This window comes from Ranitomeya imitator, chromosome 3 (assembly GCF_032444005.1).
Source record: "Ranitomeya imitator isolate aRanImi1 chromosome 3, aRanImi1.pri, whole genome shotgun sequence".
In the NCBI taxonomy this organism is placed as follows: Eukaryota; Metazoa; Chordata; class Amphibia; order Anura; family Dendrobatidae; genus Ranitomeya; species Ranitomeya imitator.
Window position 1 is genome coordinate 85,081,192 of NC_091284.1, and position 21,680 is coordinate 85,102,871.

Genomic DNA, 21,680 nt, shown 5'->3' on the forward strand with positions numbered 1-21,680 from the left:
CGCCTGTCCCACCAGTCTACAGCACAACCAGAGCCTTTTAAAGTATGTTTTTCTGTGAAACACCGCAGCATTTCAGTGTCAAATATACCAGACTGAGAATACACAGGCCGTGCCTGATACATGCTGCCACGGATTGGGCAGGATCAGCTGCCAGGTTCCCTTTAAAGCAGAGAGAGGATAGAAACATTCTCAGCCTCACCATCTGCCTTACACCTAGTGTTTCAATATTCCCACAAAGTACAATAATAATAACCAGATGCATGCATGGCTGCCTCACTACCTCATCTACTCCGGCCTAGACAACCACAACCATGTTCTTCTGATCTGTGGAGGTCCAAGAGATGGCCACAAAGTGCACCATTAGTACTTCCCAACACCTGCCTCTGCCTATGCAGCACTCCTCTCTGATGTGGAAAATGTATGGGGGGTTTGGAAGCCATACTGCATCCCTGCCCTCTCCTCTGCCTCCACTATTCTTCAGGGCTCTGTATGTTCTCAGAAACTCCTGTTCTTCTGTGTGTAAGAGGGTTAGATTTTTCCTCCACTCAGTGTTGTGTATTTTTTTTGTCTTCTCTGTGTAGGAGGGGAGGTAAGAGTTAACGCTCTCACATGTGCTCTCTTCTTAATTTGCTCCCCTGTGTCTTCTGACCTCTGATATATACCCTCCATAAACTTCAATAAAGGTTCTGACCCTTCACCTATCACCTCCATCCCATTTCCCAGCTCCCCCTTCCTAGCATTTGCCATGACCCCCTCATCTGCCACCTCCTTCCTCTGTTACCCAGCTGCCCTTTCCTAGCATTTGCCGTGACCCCTCACCTGTCTCTTCCATTCCGCTACCTAGCTGCCCTTTCCTAGCATTTGCCGTGACCCCTTACCTGTCACCTCCATTCCGTTACTCAGCCGCCCTTTTATAACATTTGCCGTGACCCCTTACCTGTCACCTCCATTCCGTTACTCAGCCGCCCTTTTCTAACATTTGCCGTGACCCCTTACCTGTCACCTCCATTCCGTTACTCAGCCGCCCTTTTCTAACATTTGCCATGACCCCTTGCCTCCATCCTTTGTTACCAGCTGCCGTTTCCTAGCATTTGCCGTGACCCCTCACCTGTCACTTCCATTCCGTTACCTAGCTGCCCTTTCCTAGCATTTGCCGTGACCCCTTGCCTCCATCCTTTGTTACCAGCTGCCCTTTCCTAGCATTTGCCATGTGTGGAGCAGGTCTTGTCCTGAGCCTGCTTCAAAGACTCTGACACGTTCCATGACATATATTTCTATCATCAAGTGTGAACAGGTTACGCTGTAGTAGATTTACATCACTTTCTGATGTAGATTATAGTAGATTTGATGACCTGAGGATGGCCACACACCTTTACTGACACTCACCCACAATAAAAAAGAAAATTGAGTTTAAAGTCTAAAACTGTCTTTAAATTTAAATCTCTCAGCCCTACATTATATATTTATATAGTATAGCATTAGTGCATGTCTGTCTTACCGCTATTAAAGAATCCCTCCATTGACGTTTCTTTTTTCACAAAATCTGCGTATACATGCCTGTAATGTGTTGTGTGTATTAATGTATTGAAGTACAGCCGACTCCTCCGGTCTTCTCCTCTTCTCAGTGACATCACCACTCTTCAGACTCTCCCACTCACTCTCTGCGTGACCCAGAAGTCTCTCTTACAATGTTAGTCTATGTAGTCTCTTTCTGAGCCTTGTTCTCTCGCTCCATAGACTTACAGTGTAAAAGTCACTTACGGGTCACACAGAACCCAGCAGTGGCGTATCTAGGGAGGGGCAGCCGGGGCATTTGCCCCGGGCGCAGCCGGCAGGGGGGCGCAGTCGGGCCACCTAATTCGGCGGTCCGCAGTGTCTCCCCCGGCGGCTGCATTTTGCCGCCCCCCGCACTGGGAGTCAGCTGTTCTCTGTGCCGACTGTCAAGCTGACAGCCGGCACATAGAAGCTGCAGAGTGCCGGCTCCCAGTGTGTGCAGAGGGGGAGGGGAGCCCCGGCAGAGTGGCTGCGGCGGGCAGGGAGAAATCCCCGCAGCTCCACTGCCCAGCCGCACGATCTGTCTTCTTCCTGCTTCCTCTCACACAGACGCGCCGCTGGATGACGTCATCATTCAGCGGCCGGCTGTGTCAGAGGAAGGCGATGGAGCAGCTGCGCAGAGCGCGAGGAGAGGTGAGAGGAGTGTGTGTATGTGAGTGTGTGTATGTGAGTGTGTATGTGTGTGTGTGTATGTGAGTGTGTGTGAATGTATGTGTGTGTGTGTGTGTGTGTGTGTGTGTATGTGCGTGTGTGCGTATGTGTGTGTCTCAGTATTGTGTGTGTGTGTGTGTATGTGCGTGTGTGCGTATGTGTGTGTCTCAGTATTGTGTGTGTGTGTGTGTGTGTGTATCGCGCTGCAGGGGAATGTGCAGAGAAGTGAATGGTGTTTGTGGGGGGGAGGAGAGGGCAATGATGGGGCTGACGGGGGGCATATGCCCTTGGAGGGGGGGGGGCGCCAAAATGAATTCTTGCCCCGGGTGCCAGAAACGCTAGATACACCTCTGGAACCCAGCATGACCCAAAGAGTGTGGAGAACGGTGGCGTCACTGAGAAGAGGAGCTGAATGACACTGGATCCCGGAGGAGACCGGCACATACAAAAAAACTTCATGGGAGGCTCTTTCACATCGTGTCCATAAAGTGAATGCCGGGCCACAAAGAATATAGCAGAGGTCACTGCCCAATAGATTCATTATTGTGGTTTCTCAGTTTGGTAGAATGAAGAATTCAGTAGACGTGAGATGGGTGAAATACAAGCTCGGTCATGTAAACACCCGACATCAATGCCGCTGTTTCCTCTCGTAGGGATGATAATGTTCCACTTGGTGCAGACCGAAATCTGTGTGATATTTCATTAGCGCCTTGTTTTATCCAGGAATACACAATAGTCTTGTGACTGAGCCTGAGGTCGGACCTTGTTCTCCTCCATGACTGGAGTCTTTGTTTCCCTGCAGTTAGTCGGATGAGAACTAGTTGAGTGTGTACTTGTCAGTGACAGAGTTTGTGTTTGTAGTTATTAGATGTTATTATAAGTTATAGCTGCTTTGTGTTTGATTTGTAAATAGCTTTTAGTTTGTGCAGTTGGAGGAAGCATTTTTAATGAACCAAAACTACACTGCTCAAAAAAATAAAGGGAAAACTTAAACAACAGAATATAACTCCAAGTAAATCAAACTTCTGTGGAATCAAACTGTCCACTTAGGAAGCAACCCTGATTGACAATCAATTTTGCATGTTGTTGTGCAAATGTTCTATCATTGCAACACTTGGATTACGACTTTTTTTTATATAAGCTCCATGTTGTTTATAGGGAACCTGTCAGCTGATAGATGCCCATGGGCATAGCTGTACGCGCAAACAGGGCAAAGGCTTATCAGTCACCATCAGCGGGCGTCGAGAAGCCACCGGGTACCCGCCTGTATGACTAGTCAGTAGTATGTCGCTGACCCTGGCGGCTATCAACAGTGTGGTACATGGATGTGATCATGCAGCCAGAGGCTTGTACAGGCCGCCCGCGGGTTGGGCAGCATGTATCAGATGACTGGTTCCCTATAATGAAAATAGTGTGAACTAATAACATAAATATATTATCTGTATCTGTGTAGTTTGGCTCCGAGTGAAGCTCCATGTACGTGATAATAAAACAAATGAAGACAAGAAGAAATGTGTTGCGTTTTGGTTGGAGCGCTACGCCAAAAGGGAGCCGGGAAAACTCCTGACGGTTGCTTTCTGGCTGATGTTTTGGTCATTTTTGAATGTTGGTTGTGCTTTCACACTCGTGGTAGCATGAGACGGACTCTACAACCTACACAAGTGGCTCATGTAGTGCAGCTCATCCAGGATGGCATATCAATGCAAGCTGTGGCAAGAAGGTTTGCTGTGTCTGTCAGCGTAGTGTCCAGAGGCTGGAGGTGCTACCAGGAGACAGGGCAGTACACCAGGAGACGTGGAGGGGGCCGTAGGAGGGCAACAACCCAGCAGCAGGACCGCTACCTCCGCCTTTGTGCAAGGAGGAACAGGAGGAGCACTACCCGAGCCCTGCAAAATGACCTCCAGCAGGCCACAAATGCGCATGTGTCTGCACAAACTGTTAGAAACCGGCTCCATGAGGAGTGCCCAACGTCCACAGATGGGGATAGTGCTTACAGCCCAACACCGTGCAGGACACTTGGCATTTGCCACAGAACACCAGGATTGGCAACTTCGTCACTGGTGCCCTGTGATCTTCACAGATGAAAGCAGGTTCACACTGTGCACATGTGACACGTGAGTCTGGAGATGCCGTGGAGTGCGATCTGCTGCATGCAACATCCTTCAGCATGACCGGCTTGGCAGTGGGTCAGTAATGGTGTGGGGTGGCATTTCTTTGGAGGGCCGCACAGCCCTCCATGTGCTCGCCAGAGGTAGCCTGACTGTCATTAGGTACCGAGATGAGATCCACAGACCCCTTGTGAGACCATATGCTGGTGCAGTTGGCCCTGGGTTACTCCTAATGCAGGACAATGCCAGACCTCATGGGGCTGGAGTGTGTCAGCAGTTCCTACAAGATGAAGGCATTGAAGCTATGGACTCGCCCACCCGTTCACCAGACCTGAATCTAATTGAACACATCTGGGACATCGTGTCTTGCTCCATCCTCCAACGTCACGTTGCACCACAGACTGTCCAGAAGTTGGCAGATGCTTTAGTCCAGGTCTGCAAGGAGATCCCTCAGGAGGCCATCCGCCGCCTCATCAGGAACATGCCCAGGCGTTGTACAGTAGGGAGGTTATACAGGCACGTGGAGGCCGCACACAATACTGAGCATCTTTTCCTTGTCATGAGGCATTTCCACTGAAGTTGGATCAGCCTGTAATTTGATTTTCTACTTTGATTTAGAGTATCATTCCAAATCCAGACCTCCATGGGATATTCATTTTGATGTACATTGATAATTATGTTTTATTGTTCTGAACACATTCCACTATGCAATTAATACAAATTTGCAACTGGAGTACCGTATATACTCGAGTATAAGCCGAGATTTTCAGCCCAAATTTTTGGGCTGAAAGTGCCCCTCTCGGCTTATACTCGAGTCAAGGTGGGTGGCAGGGTCGGTGGGTAAGGGCGCTGAGGCATACTTACCTGCTTCCAGCGATCCTGGAGCTCCCCCTACAGTCCCACGGTCTTCGGTGCTGCAGTTCTTCTTCTATCAGCGGTCACCGAAGACAGCTGTACGGGGGAAGGAGCCGGACGCCAGGACCAGGTAAGTATGTCATATTCACCTGTCCACGTTCCAGCCGCCGGGCGCCGCTCCATCTTCCCGGCGTCTCTGCGCTCGGACTGTTCAGGTCAGAGGGCGCGATGACGCATATAGTGTGCGCGGCGCCCTCTGCCTGATCAGTCAGAGCGGAGAGACGCCTGGACCGGACACCAGAACGAGACGCTGGGAGCTGCAATCAAGAGAGGTGAGTATGTTTTTTTTTTTTTTTTACTGCAGCAGCAGCAGCGACAATGGCAGAGCTTTCTATGGGGAAATATGAACGGTGCAGAGCACTATATGGGGCACAGCTATGGGGAAATATGAACGGTGCAGAGCACTATATGGGGCACAGCTATGGGGAAATATGAACGGTGCAGAGCACTATATGGCACATCTATGGGGAAATATGAACGGTGCAGAGCACTATATGGCACATCTATGGGGAAATATGAACGGTGCAGAGCACTATATGGCACATCTATGGGGAAATATGAACGGTGCAGAGCACTATATGGGGCACAGCTATGGGGAAATATGAACGGTGCAGAGCACTATATGTGGCACAGCTATAGGGCAATAATGAACGGTGCAGAGCACTATATGGGGCACAGCTATAGGGCAATAATGAACGGTGCAGAGCACTATATATGGCACAGCTATAGGGCAATAATGAACGGTGCAGAGCACTATATGGGGCACAGCTATAGGGCAATAATGAACGGTGCAGAGCACTATATGGCACAGCTATAGGGCAATAATGAACGGTGCAGAGCACTATATGGGGCAGAGCTATAGGGCAATAATGAACGGTGCAGAGCACTATATGGGGCAGAGCTATAGGGCAATAATGAACGGTGCAGAGCACTATATGGGGCAGAGCTATAGGGCAATAATGAACGGCGCAGAGCACTATATGGGGCAATAATGAACAGTGCAGAGCACTATATGGCACAGCTATGGGGAAATAATGAACGGTGCAGAGCACTATATGGCACAGCTATGGGGCAATAATGATCTATTTTTATTATTGAAATTCACCGGTAAATGCTGCATTTCCACCCTAGGCTTATACTCGAGTCAATAAGTTTTCCCAGTTTTTTGTGGCAAAATTAGGGGGGTCGGCTTATACTCGGGTCGGCTTATACTCGAGTATATACGGTATTTCATTCAGAGATATCAAGGATGTGGGATTTTAGTGTTCCCTTTATTTTTTTTGAGCAGTGTATATTTTGCAATGTCATGTGGAGGACTCCTTGTGTGGATTCTGCTGATTTTTTTTTTTTTTTTTTTTTCTGGAGCATGGCCTCCTGTGATGACCTCTCATCCCACGTGATTGCTGCAGATGATGTGTTGAATCATCTGTTGTCTTGAATGTTTTCCACTTGTGAATAATATTTCTCCTTAATAAACTCTAAATTGATTGAAAATTGCCCTATAACCCTTCCGAAATTAATGGGCAGCAATAATTGCTTCTCCAAGATCATTGTTGATATCTTTCCTCCTTGGCATTGTGCTAACACACATCTGAATGCTTTGAACCAGCAAAATGCCAAAACTTCTGCTTTTATAGTGGTGGTTACACTTTCTGATGAACAATTACTTGGCCCTGGCTAATACTTACCCTCTTAATTCCTTCGGAAGAAGTAAGGGTGTACTTAATTTTTCACATGCTACTTCTGGATTTTGGACTAGTTTTTAGTACATAATGGCACAGTGTAATTTATGTGTTGTTCATTCGAGATTGTACTTACCTAATTTTACAAATACCTCAAGCGTCCAGTTCAGACTAATGTCCACCGAACCTGCCAATATTAATGGGTTCGGCCAACTTGTATACGGGAGCCACGAACAATTCAGTTTTGGGGGGAAATTTTAATTCGGCTTGTCCAGTTTTAGACTGCTGATCAGATCATCCCCCGGGGATAAGTCATATCTGGTGAGGACCCTCCTACAGAACACAGGAGCACTAGGCAGAAGGAGCGCTGCTGTGTATGGGAGAGTTGAGAATGGGGTCTTTCTGGGCCTTTTCTGCTTTGTCCTCCTGAATGATGGGGCCAAGTAGCTTCATTTGAACACATGAACATTATTTTTGGGGGTAGATATACACAGTATACCATTATTATACTGAAATTTTGATTTAAAAAAATCCACCGTGTTTAGACGTACTTTCATTGGTTGGCTAAAGGGGTGGTCTGGAATTAATATTGATTGTTATAATCAAATCTTTTTATAATATGCTTTAATTAAAAAGTCCCTAATGTTCTATCATTACAACACTTGGATTACGACTTTTTTTTTATATAAGCTCCATGTTGTTTATAGGGAACCTGTCAGCTGATAGATGCCCATGGGCATAGCTGTACGCGCAAACAGGGCAAAGGCTTATCAGTCACCATCAGCGGCCGTCGAGAAGCCACGGGGTTCCCGCCTGTGTGACTAGTCAGTAGTATGTCGCTGACCCTGGCGGCTATCAACAGCATGGTACATGGATATGCTCATGCAGCCAGAGGCTGGTACAGGCTGCCCGCGGGTTGGGCAGCATGTATCAGATGACTGGTTCCCTATAATGAAAATAGTGTGAACTAATAACATAAATATATTATCTGTATCTGTGTAGTTTGGCTCCGAGTGAAGCTCCATGTACGTGATAATAAAACAAATGAAGACAAGAAGAAATGTGTTGCGTTTTGGTTGGAGCGCTACGCCAAAAGGGAGCCGGGAAAACTCTTGACGGTTGTGTTTGACATGGCGGAGTGTGGACTGAGTAATGTGGTAAGTTATCGATATTCATCAGATGTTGACTGTGTGACGTTTTTTCATCTGTTAGTAATTTTCTGTATTATTTGGCAATCCGTGCATGGTCAATCTTAAAGCCTCTCGAAGTTACCGGGAATCTGGCGGATGATTCTTGCTGACCAGCGCAAATGCAGCCCGGTATATTACTCTGCAAAACGCTCCGACATTTCAGTAAAGTACACCTTGAAGATCTGTCCGGGGACTGTAGCCAGAGACCAGACTAATTTGGCTCTGACCCCTGACAGCTGTTCTCAGTGCCGCTGCAGGTAACTGCTAGGTGTCTCTTTATCATGTACGAAGGGAGGGGAGAGATCTGTCGATCAGCTACAGCGGCGCTGGGAATAGCCGGCCTGGGGGCAACGCCGGACTAGTCTGGTCCCCGGATGGGTTTTCAGAGTAGATCTTCTCTGAAACGCTGAATGAGAGTAGTACATCTAGCTACATTTATATCGCCGCTATGCGATTCATGTTCAAGTTTCTAATCTAAAATGAACAAATAAATGCTTTGATATGTCTGAGTTGATACTGTCTCTTTTAGAATTTGTACTCAATCACAACATATTTACATTTAATAAAGACATTTACCTCCAAACTCAGGGAACTGCCATGGGGGCCTCCTGTGCCCCCTTATACGCAAACCTAGCTACATTTATGCCGCCACTATGCGATTCATGTTCAAGTTTCTAATCTAAAATGAACAAATAAATGCTTTGATATGTCTGAGTTGATACTGTCTCTTTTAGAATTTGTACTCAATCACAACATATTTACATTTCATAAAGGCATTTACCTCCAAACTCGGCACTGCCATGGGGGCCTCCTGTGCCCCCTCATATGCAAACCTAGCTGCATTTATGCCACCACGATGCCATTCATGTTCAAGTTTCTAATCTAAAATTAACAAATAAATGCTTTAGGCTGTTCATTCCCAAGCTGAACGTGAGCGCTAAAATATACAAAACACCATGCCAAAACAGATAAGGAGAAATTATTTTTTGTTTTTAGGGAGAACATGCTAGTTAATAAAGTCCTGTGATCACAGCAGCATCAGCAATAATTCGGGCAAACGGACCCGGGGTTAGGAGAATGCGATGTGACCTAGTGGCCAATGTCGGTACTTCAGCTCGGCTACCTCTGAATTTGAGAGACAATGATAGGAAAGGAAGGAAAGTTTTATAGTTGTAAACCCTCCCCGTCAGGGCTAGGTTCACTTCTTTGTATTTTGCAATCTTTTTTTCCAGGAGCCATATTTTTTTTTTTTTTTTGTCTTTTTCCCACCAGCATGGCCACACGAGAATTTGTGTTTTTTGAGGGACAAATTATAGTTGAGTATGACACTGTTCACTTTACCATCTTATGCACTGGAAATTGGAAAAATTTATTTAATTTTGGAAAAGATAAACCTACTCAAATCCGCCATTGTTTTTTTAGTATTTATTTATATGACTAGCTGCCAGACTATTGATATAAGGGTTGTGACTAATACAGAGATATATTAGGATATTAATTCACACTAAGAGTTCTCCCCTTTTGCACCTATTAAGAACCTATTTTTAATCTAAGAAGATTTGAGAGGCGCTTTATCTAATATCTCACGCTGGGCTAATGTGTTTTGAAGAGAGTCCCACATCTCGGTAGGATCAACATTAAAGCAGGCTTTGAAGGCCGTGAAGATTTGTTCATAAAGTATCTGTAATCTAGTTGTGAAGGGATCGCGCGCCGGTGTCGCATAAATCAAGATTTCGTACAATCTGAAACCTTTAGCGGAGTGTACACATTTACACATCAAAAATCTGGCGGAGAATGGAAAGCTTTTGAGTCATTTTTATCTTTTGTGAAGCTATTCCCCTTGATGGAAGGAATGACCTTTTCTGCTTTAAGTTTCTATTTCTTGCAATAATTACAAATGCAGTTGTAGATTTAGGATCTGCACGGGTTTACCCTTTTTTTTTTTTTTTCCTAAAAAAATATTGCATCTGAATTTAAAGGGAAATTCCCATCAATGGTGAGAATGAAGGAGGCTCTGTGCTGTTTTTGTACTCCATCCCCTTTGTAGTTTTGCACAGGGTCATTGCTGGCCGTTGTCGCTGCGCAGCTTCATTGGAGTGAATTAGGCCGGCTGCAGTTTCCTGCACAGTAGGGAGCGCCACTATGGTGCAGCCAACTTCATTCTCAGGATTGGTGGTGGTCCCAGCGGTCGAACGTGCAGAGATCAGGGCTGTGGAGTCGGAGTCGATGTCATGGCAATTGAGGAGTCAGAGGTTTGGCTTACCGTCTCTTGGTAGGGCTGTGGAGTCAGTCGGAGCCTGTTTTGGTGGAATCAGTGTCATGGAAATTGAGGAGTCGGAGGTTTGGCTTACTGTCTCCTGGTAGGGCTGTGGAGTCAGTCGGAGCCCGTTTTGGCGGAGTCGGTGTCATGGAAATTGAGGAGTCGGAGGTTTGGCTTACTGTCTCCTGGTAGGGCTGTGGAGTCAGTCGGAGCCCGTTTTGGCGGAGTCGGTGTCATGGAAATTGAGGAGTCCGAGGTTTGGCTTACTGTCTCCACAGCTCTGGTAGGGCTGTGGAGTGGGAGTCATGGAGTCGGAGTTGGAGCCCGTTTTGGTGGCATCTGAGTCGGTGTCATGGAAATTGAGGATTCAGAGTCGGAGGTTTGGCTTACCGTCTCCAAAGCTCTGGTACGGCTGTGGAGTAGGAGTCATGGAGTCGGAGCCTGTTTTGGTGGAGTCTGAGTCGGTGTCATGGAAATTGAGCATCTGGAGTCGGAGGTTTGGCTTACTCACAGCCCTGGTAGAGATCATTAATGGGTTATTCCATTCTTTTGGATTTCTCACCAACCCAACATGGGAACCCTCACTCATGCCAAGCAAAATGGTTTGAAATACCCCTTTTGAATTGAGTGGTGTCCGGGCATGTGCACTGCTGCTCCATTCTTTGTCTACGGAGCTGCTGGAGAGAGTTTAGTACAACGCTCGCTTTTTTTCTGGCATAGAATGATTGATGGTGACTGTGCTGTACAGGCGCTGCCACTGCTTAATCTACGGTTAGGTGATAGCTTCTAAAGAAAAGATGGTGATAGTGAAATGCCATCACTTACTAAGATAGCAATACCCCTTTAACGTCTTGGAAATGAGCACCATAGATGTACGCCGGGTGTATGGAGCGGGCTCAGGAGCTGAGCCTACCCCATTCTTGGCAGATGATGTCTGTCTTTCAGCCATCATATGCCTCTAACAAAAGCAGTTTCCGATCTACCTACTGCTGTTAACCGCTTAAATGCTGCTGTTAGAGATTGTAGCTGGCTTCCCATTCCACCCGTGCATTAAAGCTGCAGCCTTTAAATAGATATTCCCACCTCCAAGACCCTATCCCAATATGTAGCAGGTGTAAATATAATAATATTAGCAAATACCTCCAATTAGAAATGTAGTATAGTTTTTCTGATTCTCTGTCTCTTTCCTCATGTGCAGGCATTGCAGGAACGTGGGTATCCATGGTTACAACCACTAGCAACTAACTGTCAGTATACCAGTGGTCGTACCCATGGATACCCAAGGTCCTCCAATGCCTGCATATGAGGAAAGAGACATAGCGAATCAGAAAAACTATACTACATTTCTAATTGGAGGTATTTGCTAATATTATTATATTTACACCTGCTACATATTCGTATAGGGTCTTGGAGATGGAGATACCCCTTTAAGCATAGTTGTGTTCTAATGCACTAAACCAAAATGTGACATTTAATGTGAATTAAAGGTTATAAGTTCTCAGAGTTGTACATTTACCTGGTGCCCAGCTGGCCAGGCGGTAATCTATGCCAGTATCCCCATGACAACACTTCTTAGCTCCATGAATTAGCTCAGTGTTCCAGTGGATATACTGGATATATTAAAGCCCAATCATTTCTAGCCCAAGTCAGAGATAAAATAAGAGATTTACTCATTTAATATATTTGTCCCATGGTAAGTCTAAAGTTGCTAAAGCACCAGGCCAGGCAGTGTTACCATGGGAGCATGGATCCAGAAGCTCTCATTATTGCAGGCCTTTAATTTCAAGTGTTTATGACTAGAAAAATCAGCCCCTAAATTTGACTGTAAAGGGAAAATATCTTGGTAATATCAGATGGTTGGCAGAATTTCAGTTAAAGGGGTATTCCCATCTCCAAGGTCCTATCCCAATATGTCTTAAGGCAGTGATTTTCAACCTTTTTTGAGCCGCGGCACACTTTTTATACTTAAAAAATCCCGAGGCACACCACCAACCAAAATGGCACAAAATGGTGCGTCCAGGTTTGAGATGAAAGTCTGCAGTCATTCTATGTGACTGCAGGCTTCTGAATTCTCACAGCGCAAGCACTGCACACTTTCAGGATTCTCCCTTGCCGGTGGCCAGAGTGGACGGTCATGACAGCACAAGTACGTGATTTGGATACTTCTGGCCACATTCTAACTAGACGTGTCCGGCCTCAGTCAATTCATTTTCATTGAATGAGGCCACACATGTCTAGTCAGCACGTGACCACATGTATGTAAATCACCAACATCAGAGAATTATGATAGCAGTGTGCACTGTGAGAATTCAGAAGTCTGCAGTCACATAGTATGACTGCAGACTCATCACAACCTTGGACATCCCCTTTAATGTTCCTAACAAATAAAAATGAGAATTAGTATCACAAAAAAAACACATTTACATCCAGGTACCTGATAGATGACGTTGTTTGTGAAGTCGCCTCTTTCTTTTCATCTTCACCTTGTCCAGATGCCATGATGACTCTTCTCATCCACCGGCAGAGCTCGTTTCTGCAGACTTCCATCTTCTCCTGTCTTCTGCAGCACATCCCGACACAACACCCTTAAAGATAGCAGTGTTATTATAATGCTCCGGAATAACAATATCTGCCCTAGGCTGAGCCCCTGAGTAAATAATTGCCTCTCACTTTATTCCCAGCACATAATATGACCCTCACTGTCCCTCTTATGGTACATGCCATCCACACTACCCTCTCTCTCTTTTCCATACTTCACACTGCCTTCTCATACGGTGTCCCTCATAGAGAGCCCAGTCTCTCTACTGTGCCCCTTCATTACACTCCTCCTACTTGGCATACTGTCTCCTCCTGGCTGTTACCCTCACACTACTCAGTATCTATTATGTGTCCACTCACACTTTCATCCCCCCATACTGTCTGCACACATTTCTAATAGCCTCCTCCTGTACATCCCCCCCCTGCTAACATACCCCTTTGCTCTCTCCATATTTCCTCCTCACACATTCCCCCCTCACACATTCCCCCGACTCCCCATACTGTCCTCACACATCCCATCACCGTTGCTCCCAGTACTGTCAGCACACATTTTTCCCCTCGCTACTGTGTCCACCCCCATCTCCCCACTCACCCCCACAGAATATATCCACTGCCCTTCCGATAGAATAAATCCATCCCCTTCCACAGAATAAATGCACCCTGCCCCACACATGCTAAATAAATTCCAGCCCCCCCCCACGTACACACTGAATAAATCCCCCCCACACACTGAATAAATCCCCCCACACACTGAATAAATCCCCCCCACACACTGAATAAATCCCCCACACACTGAATAAATCCCCCCCACACACTGAATAAATCCCCCCAAACACACTGAATAAATCCCCCCACACTTAATAAATCCCCCCACACACTTAATAAATTCCCCCCAAACACACTGAATAAATCCCCCCCACACACTGAATAAATCCCCCCACACACTGAATAAATCCCCCCCACACACTTAATAAATCCCCCCCCACACTTAATAAATCCCCCCACGCACTTAATAAATCCCCCCCACACACTTAATAAATCCCCCCACACACTTAATAAATCCCCCCACACACTGAATAAATCCCCCCCACACACTGAATAAATCCCCCCAAACACACTGAATAAATCCCCCCACACTTAATAAATCCCCCCACACACTTAATAAATTCCCCCCAAACACACTGAATAAATCCCCCCCACACACTGAATAAATCCCCCCACACACTGAATAAATCCCCCCCACACACTTAATAAATCCCCCCCCACACTTAATAAATCCCCCCACACACTTAATAAATCCCCCCACACACCACACACTTAATAAATCCCCCCACATACTCCCCATAAACCCGCCCCACGCTGAATCTTCGGTGTCTTCAGCTCCACAGCACAGGAGCACTTACCACCAAGTGTCTTCTGTCTCCTGCGCGCCGGATAGTGACGTCAGCAGCGTGATCACATGACTTGATCACGCTGCTGGCGTCGCTCTGACCCAGCGGTCAGAGCCTCAATTGTACTCGCAGCTGGTAGATGTCTGCGAGTACAATTGATCTCCGGGAGCCGGCGCGCTGCAGCTTCTCTGTGCCGGCTGTCAGCTTGACAGTCGGCACAGAGAACAGCTGACTCCCGTTCCCCGCGGCACACCCGACCATGTGTCGCGGCACACTAGTGTGCCGCGGCACACTGGTTGAAAAACACTGTCTTAAGGTACCGTTACACTAAACGATTTACCAACGATCATGACCAGCGATACGACCTGGCCGTGATCGTTGGTAAGTCGTTGTGTGGTCGCTGGGGAGGTGTCACACAGACCGCTCTCTCCAGCGACCAACGTTGCCGAAGTCCCCGGGTAACCAGGGTAAACATTGGGTTACTAAGTGCAGGGCCGCGCTTAGTAACCTGATATTTACCCTGGTTACCATTGTAAATGTAAAAAAAAAAAAAAACAGTACATACTCACATTCCGATGTCTGTCACGTCCCCCGGCGTCAGCTACTTTCACACTTCCGTCGGTACGGGTCCGTCGCTAAGCGTACCGATGCACGTTGTGAAAATTATGCACGACGTGGGCAGCGGATGCAGTTTTTTCGACGCATCCACTGCCCATTCTAAAGTCCGGGGAGGAGGGAGCGGAGTTTCAGCCGCGCATGCGCGGTAGAAAATGGCGGACACGATGTGCGAAAAAACGTTACATTGAACGTTTTTTCGTGCTGCCCTATATTTCTCCATTTTTTCTTTCTTTTTAAAGAATCTACGTCTCCCAGCGCGGGTACGAACCTGAGAAAGCTGACTCTACTGAATGCTCTCACATAATAGGACAGTACGTGGCATTGTATTCACCCGTGATTCTCTCATTTTAGGGGAAATAATCTTTCCAGAATTTGTATTTCCGACTCGTAGCATCTTTTCCCATTGTGAATTATCTCCTGGAACAACCTTAGCGATAATTGTATTTGTAATCTGCGGCAGTGCCCGCTCTCTCCGCGTCTGATATCTTCTGCATAGTAATAAGCAAATCCATATCGCTTGTAAAAAAAAAAATAGAAAAAATAAGAAAGATAAAATGCGGTTCTCATAGCGAGCGGCTTCATTAGAAGAGGTTGTTCTCCAGATAATGTGCATTTGCATATGTAATCCTCCTGGGTTTTTAGTTTGCGGAGATAAAGTGAAGTTTTTTTTTTTTCCTTGCTTCTGCGTTTTGAAGTGGAAGTGATCTATTTCTAAAAGGACGGCGCCTGAAGGTCGTTCATCTTGTGGAGTTGGGGAGATGCGGTGCTATGTGCTTGTACAGTGATGCATTACTAGCAGACTGGGGTCCAGCCCTGTGCTAATAGTACGTAATTCAGGGAGAGGGACATCGTGATGGGCAGGGGCATTAATTATCAAATCACTAGAAATCAAACGTGGCAAATGGGCAAAAATCACCTTTAATGTTAGTATTTATACTTCACAGGCCGCTTTTGAACAATCCCTGTTCAGATTGTGCTCGGATCAGAAGATCAGACCCGACCGTCTCCTAACCTGAGCTACCTCCTAATATATGTCTACGAGGCTATGGACTGAAGTCAGGAGACTCCACTGTCAGGCCGAGCCTTGTGATCTGAGCGCGGTCCATATTCCACGGACATGTGAAACCAGCTTTGGAATAAAATTTCAAGGCTGGCACATTTAGGGGAGTTCTTTTTTTTTTTTTTTTTGTAAAAGATTGGGCACCCCTGGGAAAAATTACTGTTATAGTGAACAGTTAAGCAAGATGAAATGACCTCTAAAAGACCTCTGTATTTTAGGCAAAAAAATAAATATATATATATATACTAGCTATTGAACCCGTTCTACGCCCGGGTGGCGAACATTTATATTGGTATATGGTCTCCATCCTGGTATGTGCTGCTCCATCCTGCGTCCCCATCCTGTTATGTGCTGCACCCATCCTGCGCCCCCATCCTGTCATGTGCTGCTCCATCCTGCGCCCCCATCCTGTCATGTGCTGCTCCATCCTGCGCCCCCATCCTGTCATGTGCTGCACCCATCCTGTCATGTGCTGCTCCATCCTGCGTCCCCATCCTGTCATGTGCTGCTCCATCTTGCGTCCCCATTCTGTCATGTGCTGCACCCATCCTGCGCCCCCATCCTGTCATGTGCTGCACCCATCCTGCGCCCCCATCCTGTCATGTGCTGCTCCATCCTGCGCCCCCATCCTGTCATGTGCTGCTCCATCCTGCGCCCCCATCCTGTCATGTGCTGCTCCATCCTGCGCCCCCATCCTGTCATGTGCTGCTCCATCCTGCGTCCCCATCCTGTCATGTGCTGCTTCGTCCTGCGTCCCCATCCTGTCATGTGCTGCTCCCATCCTGCACCCCCATTCTGTCATGTGCTGCACCCATCCTGCGCCCCCATCCTGTCATGTGCTGCACCCATCCTGCGCCCCCATCCTGTCATGTGCTGCTCCCATCCTGCACCCCCATTCTGTCATGTGCTGCACCCATCCTGCGCCCCCATCCTGTCATGTGCTGCACCCATCCTGCGTCCCCATCCTGTCATGTGCTGCTCCCATCCTGCGCCTCCATTCTGACATGTGCTGCTCCCATCCTGCGCCTCCATTCTGACATGTACTGCTCCCATCCTGCGCCACCGTTCTTTAATTTGCTGCTCCCATCCATATGCCCCATACGCTGCTCCATAAAGGTTTATGGCCCCCATAAGATGCTCCATAGTATATGCCCCATACACTGCTCCATTATGGTAGATGGCCCCATAAGATGCTCCACAGTATATGTCCCCGTACGCTGTTCCATAAAGGTTTATGGCTCCCATAAGATGCTCCATGGTATATGCCCCCGTACGCTGCTCCATTATGGTTTATGGCCCCCATAAGATGCTCCATGGTATATGCCCCCGTACACTGCTCCATTATGGTTTATGGCCCCATAAGATGCTCCATGGTATATGTCCCCGTACACTGCTCCATTATGGTTTATGGCCCCCATAAGATGCTCCATTGTATATGCCCCCGTACACTGCTCCATTATGGTTTATGGCCCCATAAGATGCTCCATGGTATATGTCCCCGTACACTGCTCCATTATGGTTTATGGCCCCATAAGATGCTCCATTGTATATGCCCCCGTACACTGCTCCATTATGGTTTATGGCCCCATAAAATGCTCCGTAGTATATGCCCCAGTACACTGCTCCATTATGGTTTATGGCCCCATAAGATGCTCCATTGTATATGCCCCCGTACACTGCTCCATTATGGTTTATGGCCCGATAAGATGCTCCATAGTATATACCCCAGTACACTGCTCCATTATGGTTTATGGCCCCATAAGATGCTCCATTGTATATGCCCCCGTACACTGCTCCATTATGGTTTATGGCCCCCATAAGATGCTCCATTGTATATGCCCCCGTACACTGCTCCATTATGGTTTATGGCCCCATAAGATGCTCCAGTGTATATGTCCCCGTACACTGCTCCATTATGGTTTATGGCCCCATAAGATGCTCCATTGTATATGCCCCGTACACTGCTCCATTATGGTTTATGGCCCGATAAGATGCTCCATAGTATATACCCCCGTACACTGCTCCATTATGGTTTATGGCCCCATAAGATGCTCCATTGTATATGCCCCCGTACACTGCTCCATTATGGTTTATGGCCCCTTAAGATGCTCCATGGTATATGCCCCCGTACACTGCTCCATTATGGTTTATGGCCCCATAAGATGCTCCAGTGTGTATGCCCCCGTACACTGCTCCATTATGGTTTATGGCCCCATAAGATGCTCCAGTGTGTATGCCCCCGTACACTGCTCCATTATGGTTTATGGCCCCATAAGATGCTCCATTGTATATGCCCCCGTACACTGCTCCATTATGGTTTATGGCCCGATAAGATGCTCCATAGTATATACCCCCGTACACTGCTCCATTATGGTTTATGGCCCGATAAGATGCTCCATAGTATATACCCCCGTACACTGCTCCATTATGGTTTATGGCCCCTTAAGATGCTCCATGGTATATGCCCCCGTACATTGCTCAATTATGGTTTATGGCCCCATAAGATGCTCCAGTGTGTATGCCCCCGTACACTGCTCCATTATGGTTTATGGCCCGATAAGATGCTCCATAGTATATACCCCCGTACACTGCTCCATTATGGTTTATGGCCCCATAAGATGCTCCATTGTATATGCCCCCGTAAACTGCTCCATTATGGTTTATGGCCCCCATAAGATGCTCCATGGTATATGCCCCCGTACACTGCTCCATTATGGTTTATGGCCCCCATAAGATGCTCCATTGTATATGCCCCCGTACACTGCTCCATTATGGTTTATGGCCCCATAAGATGCTCCATGGTATATGTCCCCGTACACTGCTCCATTATGGTTTATGGCCCCATAAGATGCTCCATTGTATATGCCCCCGTACACTGCTCCATTATGGTTTATGGCCCCATAAGATGCTCCGTAGTATATGCCCCAGTACACTGCTCCATTATGGTTTATGGCCCCATAAGATGCTCCATTGTATATGCCCCCGTACACTGCTCCATTATGGTTTATGGCCCGATAAGATGCTCCATAGTATATACCCCCGTACACTGCTCCATTATGGTTTATGGCCCCATAAGATGCTCCATTGTATATGCCCCCGTACACTGCTCCATTATAATAATAATAATAATAATAATAATTTTTATTTATATAGCGCCAACATATTCCGCAGCGCTTTACAAATTATAGAGGGGACTTGTACATACAATAGACATTACAGCATAACAGAAATACAGTTCAAAACAGATACCAAGAGGAGTGAGGGCCCTGCTCGTAAGCTTACAAACTATGAGGAAAAGGGGAGACACGAGAGGTGGATGGTAACAATTGCTATAGTTATTCGGACCAGCCATAGTGTAAGGCTTGGGTGTTCATGTAAAGCTGCATGAACCAGTTAATTAATTTTTTTTTTTTTTTTTTTTTTTTTTTTTTTTTAATATAGGCCACACAGGGATCGTTAGGTTAATGCATTGAGGCGGTAGGCCAGTCTGAACAAATGAGTTTTTAGGGCACGCTTAAAACTGTGGGGATTGGGGATTAATCGTATTATCCTAGGTAGTGCATTCCAAAGAATCGGCGCAGCACGTGTAAAGTCTTGGAGACGGGAGTGGGAGGTTCTGATTATTGAGGATGCTAACCTGAGGTCATCAGCGGAGCGGAGGGCACGGGTAGGGTGGTAGACTGAGACCAGAGAGGAGATGTAGGGTGGTGCTGAGCCATGGAGTGCTTTGTGGATGAGGGTAGTAGTTTTGTACTGGATTCTTGAGTGGATGGGTAACCAGTGTAATGACTGGCACAGGGTAGAGGCATCGGTGTAACGGTTGGTGAGGAATATGATCCTGGCAGCAGCATTCAGGACAGATTGGAGCGGGGAGAGTTTGGTAAGAGGGAGGCCGATTAGTAGAGAGTTACAATAGTCCAGACGAGAATGAATAAGTGAAACAGTAAGAGTTTTTGCAGAGTCGAAAGTAAGAAAAGGGCGAATTCTAGAAATGTTTTTGAGATGCAGGTAAGAAGAGCGAGCCAGTGATCGGATGTGGGGGGTGAATGAAAGGTCAGAATCAAGGATGACCCCAAGGCAGCGGGCATGTTGCTTTGGAGTAATGGTGGAACCGCAAACGGAGATGGCAATGTCAGGCAAAGGTAGGTTAGTAGAGGGAGAAAACACGAGGAGTTCAGTTTTTGACAGGTTTAGTTTCAGATAGAGGGAGGACATGATGCTAGAGACAGCGGTAAGACAATCACTGGTGTTTTCTAATAAGGCAGGCGTGATATCAGGAGAAGAAGTGTATAGTTGGGTGTCGTCAGCATAGAGATGGTACTGGAGGCATTATGGTTTATGGCCCCTTAAGATGCTCCATGGTATATGCCCCCGTACACTGCTCCATTATGGTTTATGGCCCCATAAGATGCTCCAGTGTGTATGCCCCCGTACACTGCTCCATTATGGTTTATGGCCCCATAAGATGCTCCAGTGTGTATGCCCCCGTACACTGCTCCATTATGGTTTATGGCCCCATAAGATGCTCCATTGTATATGCCCCCGTACACTGCTCCATTATGGTTTATGGCCCGATAAGATGCTCCATAGTATATACCCCCGTACACTGCTCCATTATGGTTTATGGCCCGATAAGATGCTCCATAGTATATACCCCCGTACACTGCTCCATTATGGTTTATGGCCCCTTAAGATGCTCCATGGTATATGCCCCCGTACATTGCTCAATTATGGTTTATGGCCCCATAAGATGCTCCAGTGTGTATGCCCCCGTACACTGCTCCATTATGGTTTATGGCCCGATAAGATGCTCCATAGTATATACCCCCGTACATTGCTCCATTATGGTTTATGGCCCCATAAGATGCTCCATTGTATATGCCCCCGTAAACTGCTCCATTATGGTTTATGGCCCCCATAAGATGCTCCATGGTATATGCCCCTGTACACTGTTCCATTATGGTTTATGGCCCCATAAGATGCTCCATTGTATATGCCCCCGTACATTGCTCAATTATGGTTTATGGCCCCATAAGATGCTCCATAGTATATGCCCCCGTACACTGCTCCATTATGGTTTATGGCCCCTTAAGATGCTCCATGGTATATGCCCCCGTACACTGCTCCATTATGGTTTATGGCCCCATAAGATGCTCCAGTGTGTATGCCCCCGTACACTGCTCCATTATGGTTTATGGCCCCATAAGATGCTCCATTGTATATGCCCCCGTACACTGCTCCATTATGGTTTATGGCCCCTTAAGATGCTCCATGGTATATGCCCCCGTACACTGCTCCATTATGGTTTATGGCCCCATAAGACGCTCCAGTGTGTATGCCCCCGTACACTGCTCCATTATGGTTTATGGCCCCATAAGATGCTCCATAGTATATACCCCCGTACACTGCTCCATTATGGTTTATGGCCCCATAAGATGCTCCATGGTATATGCCCCGTACACTGCTCCATTATGGTTGATGGCCCCCATAAGACGCTCCAGTGTGTATGCTCCCGTACACTGCTCCATTATGGTTTATGGCCCCATAAGATGCTCCATAGTATATACCCCCGTACACTGCTCCATTATGGTTTATGGCCCCATAAGATGCTCCATGGTATATGCCCCGTACACTGCTCCATTATGGTTTATGGCCCCCATAAAATGCTCCATAGTGTATGCCCCCGTACACTGCTCCATTATGGTTTATGGCC

General features: G+C 46.9%; 1 protein-coding gene across 2 annotated transcripts in view; it reads left to right on the forward strand.

Moving 5' to 3' along the window:
- Positions 1 to 21,680, forward strand: part of MOSPD2 (motile sperm domain containing 2) — a 172,551-nt gene that overhangs the window by 34,192 nt on the left and 116,679 nt on the right. For both annotated transcript variants that reach the window (XM_069761043.1, XM_069761041.1), the window contains exon 5: positions 7,913 to 8,067. In XM_069761043.1, the coding sequence (XP_069617144.1) occupies positions 7,913 to 8,067 (155 nt within the window). The remainder of the gene's footprint in view (positions 1 to 7,912; positions 8,068 to 21,680) is intronic.